At 54.9% G+C, this 2,840-nt stretch overlaps 1 protein-coding gene across 7 annotated transcripts in view; it reads right to left on the bottom strand.

The window, feature by feature from the left end:
• DCTN1 (dynactin subunit 1) overlaps positions 1 to 2,840 on the bottom strand; it is a 34,585-nt gene that overhangs the window by 10,436 nt on the left and 21,309 nt on the right. For 3 of the 7 annotated variants that reach the window (XM_006151225.3, XM_006151221.3, XM_006151222.3), the window contains exons 6-8: positions 2,712 to 2,729; positions 1,316 to 1,336; positions 19 to 46 (exon numbers count right to left, since the gene is read on the bottom strand). The exons of 1 other annotated variant lie outside the window; for it this stretch is intronic. In XM_006151225.3, coding sequence (XP_006151287.1) covers positions 19 to 46; positions 1,316 to 1,336; positions 2,712 to 2,729 — 67 coding nt within the window. The remainder of the gene's footprint in view (positions 1 to 18; positions 47 to 1,315; positions 1,337 to 2,711; positions 2,730 to 2,840) is intronic. 3 more of the 7 variants (XM_006151223.3, XM_006151224.3, XM_006151226.3) reach the window with 2 other exon arrangements.

Genomic DNA, 2,840 nt, shown 5'->3' with positions numbered 1-2,840 from the left:
GGGAGCTGCTGCCCCCAGCCACACCGGTACTGGCTGGGCGGGTGGGCTACTCAGAGTTGGGGAGGCAGACCAGAGAGAAAGCAGAGGAGGGGGACGGTGGAAAGGAAAGACACGGAATACCGTAATATGGCAAGGGAAGGAGATGGAGAATGGAAAAGGCAGAAAGGCAGTATCAGAGCATAATGAAATAGAGAAAAAAGGGGAAGAGGAGAGGGAACATGTCCGAGAGTCAGAGGAGATGATGACAAGGACAGGGGAGGGAGGAAAGGAGGGGGAGACATAAGATTAGAAGGCTCCTCCCTTGGCACCGACCCCACATTCCACCCAGCTCTTTAGAGCAAAAATCCTTCACTTTCCAGAGCTCCCCGCTGTGACCTGCTTGTGATGACTGTAGCAATTTCTCTGCACTCCTAGTCCCATCCTTGCTCCAGGTCTGTCCCTCCTCCCCAGGGAGAAGAAGTGCCTCAATGTCATTCTCAGAGAGAATGTTCCCTGTCCTCTCACTGTGTTTCTCTATTTCACTGTGCTCTGATACTGCCTTTCCACCTTTTCTGTGAGAAAGGACAGATCAGAGTTTGGTCTCTGACTTTCACGTTCCCAGAGAAAGTTGGGCTAAAAGTGGGGGAACCAGGCCTTCTACCCTTGCGAGGCCTCCCTTACTCTTCAGAAATGAAGCTGAATCTCTCTCCTTGGTCTATTTCAAGGGATGATCAGGGTAAAAGGGCCAGGGCAAAAGTTATACCCTTAGACTTCTCGCTGAAACACGGTAAGCACAACCAACTCCCTCACCCAAGACCAAGGGGCTCTAAGCAGCCCTGGAGGGTGGGGCTGAGGGTAGGTGGGCTGAGGGGCTGCCTGAACTCCAGCTCTGGAGCAGCCAGGCCTGCTGGGTGCACTCCCTAGCAGTGCCGAGCCCAGAATTACCTCGGGAGGCGGGCACTCAGAGACCACACGCTATCCAGATGCCCCAGCCCAAAGCCTTCCACAGACACACTCACCTCTTTATCCTCCGACATCTTACATTGCCCAGTTCTTCATCTCCCTTCCAACCCCTTCCCTTGAACTGGTCAGACCCACAACCCCTCTCATTTCTCTTTGGCACTCAAGCTACTGGCTCAAACAACCTCCAAAGAACCAAAAGTCATTTTCTCAGAGGGGGCCTATCACACCACGAGGCCCCTCTTCTGTGTCAAAGAGAACCCAAAATGCACCGTGACCAACTTGTACTTGCTACACACATGCCCACATGCATGCACATGCCTGAAACACGTGTGCACACTCTGGAGTGGCTTGCACAGAGCCTGGTTTTTCTCACCTTGGGCCGCCGAGTTGTGGTCTGGACAGGCAACAGGAGCGAGGAGAAGTAGTCAGGAGAGAAAGGATAACGGCAGAAAGACAGACAGCAGAGGGACAGAATGAGAGCAGGAGAAGTAACAGGAATGGGGCTAGAGTTAGCCACCAACCCTCTCGCCCACCACCCCCTCCCCGCACCCTCCCTCCAGTGAATCAGTGTTCCTACTCCAGGAACCAAGAATGCCTATTCCCCTTGGTTCTTGCTCCCACTTTTGCTCAGTTCTTGCAGACCTCACCCCTTCAGACACCCTGGGAGTCCCAGAAGTCCCTGTCTCCTAGGCTGAGCCACGGGAGACCAAAGGCAGCAGCTGGTGAGGTCTCCAGGGCCCGGTCCTTCTGTTTCCAATCTTTCCCACTCTTGCCCAGCGCCAGAGGCCCCGCCCAGCCCTCTCTCAAGGACTTGCCCAGGTCAGCCTCCTGTTCAAGTGTTAGACCCTGGAGAAAACTCCCTAGAAACCCCACGTGAGGAGTGCTATGAAACCAGAAGTGGGGATAAGGTCCCTAAGGCTGAACAGCGCTGCCCTCCCCACCCCCACCTCTTCTCTAGGATGCGATGCTGCAGCAGTCCCCATCCCTAGGCAAAGGGCTCAGGTGTCAGGACCATGAATATTGCATTAGCAGAAGCCCAGAGCTCAGCAAAGTAACCCCACCCAGCCACTGGAAGTGGGGGTGGATGGGCAGCACAGAGAAACTACTGCCCTATACCAAAGCCAGAAGGCCTGGTTACTGCAGAATGGTGAATGGGTGATTAACTCCGACTCCCAAATAGTGTTCTTGCTACCTAGTGTCACTGCTCTGGCAAAGACAGGACTTGGCTTAGGCCCCGTTTCCAGAAGACACTGAGCCCAAGGAGACCAATCCCCTCCCTCCTACTCTGGCCTAAGCTTCTCTAACTGTGGGTTAAAAACTATTTTAGGAACCCCACCCCACCCAGTAAAGTCCCCTGATACAAATCTTGTGGAGAAGGATGCTAGGAGAACCACCAGAGTTCCTAGCAGAGACAGACGACTCGGTAAGGCAGGTGGGCTGCTAGTGGCACCAAGACACCTGGGCCTACTTCCCAGTCCTGCCACAGGAATCTCAGGGCCCATTTGCAGGAGAGGCTGCCTAAAGTCCAAGTCTGTGTGGCCACTGGGTACAAGGCCTGGAATAGACTCAGAGTCAAAAGCAGGCAGCCAGGCAGAGCACGAATGCCCAGGGCATGGGGGTGTACACTCGCCCTGCCCCTCACCTTCATCCTCCCCTCCTCCCCCAACCAGGTAGACAAATGAAGTCAATCAGCCCCCACCCCCACCCCAGCGCCTGCTGCCACCATCGCCCTGGCAACCTGGCAGCAGGACCAGAGCAAGCAAGAGTACCTTTCGGGCTGTCGGTGCCTGTCTCATCATTGCAGAAAACCAAAGAAAGCAAGGAGAGGAAAGAGAAGGAGGGACAGAGGAGGAGAGACGAACACTGGGAGGAAGGACAGACGAAGGGAGGGAGGGAAA

Source organism: Tupaia chinensis, unplaced genomic scaffold (assembly GCF_000334495.1).
Source record: "Tupaia chinensis unplaced genomic scaffold, TupChi_1.0 Scaffold000316_1, whole genome shotgun sequence".
Lineage (NCBI taxonomy): Eukaryota > Metazoa > Chordata > Mammalia > Scandentia > Tupaiidae > Tupaia > Tupaia belangeri.
This window is presented reverse-complemented; position numbering and strand designations above follow the sequence as displayed.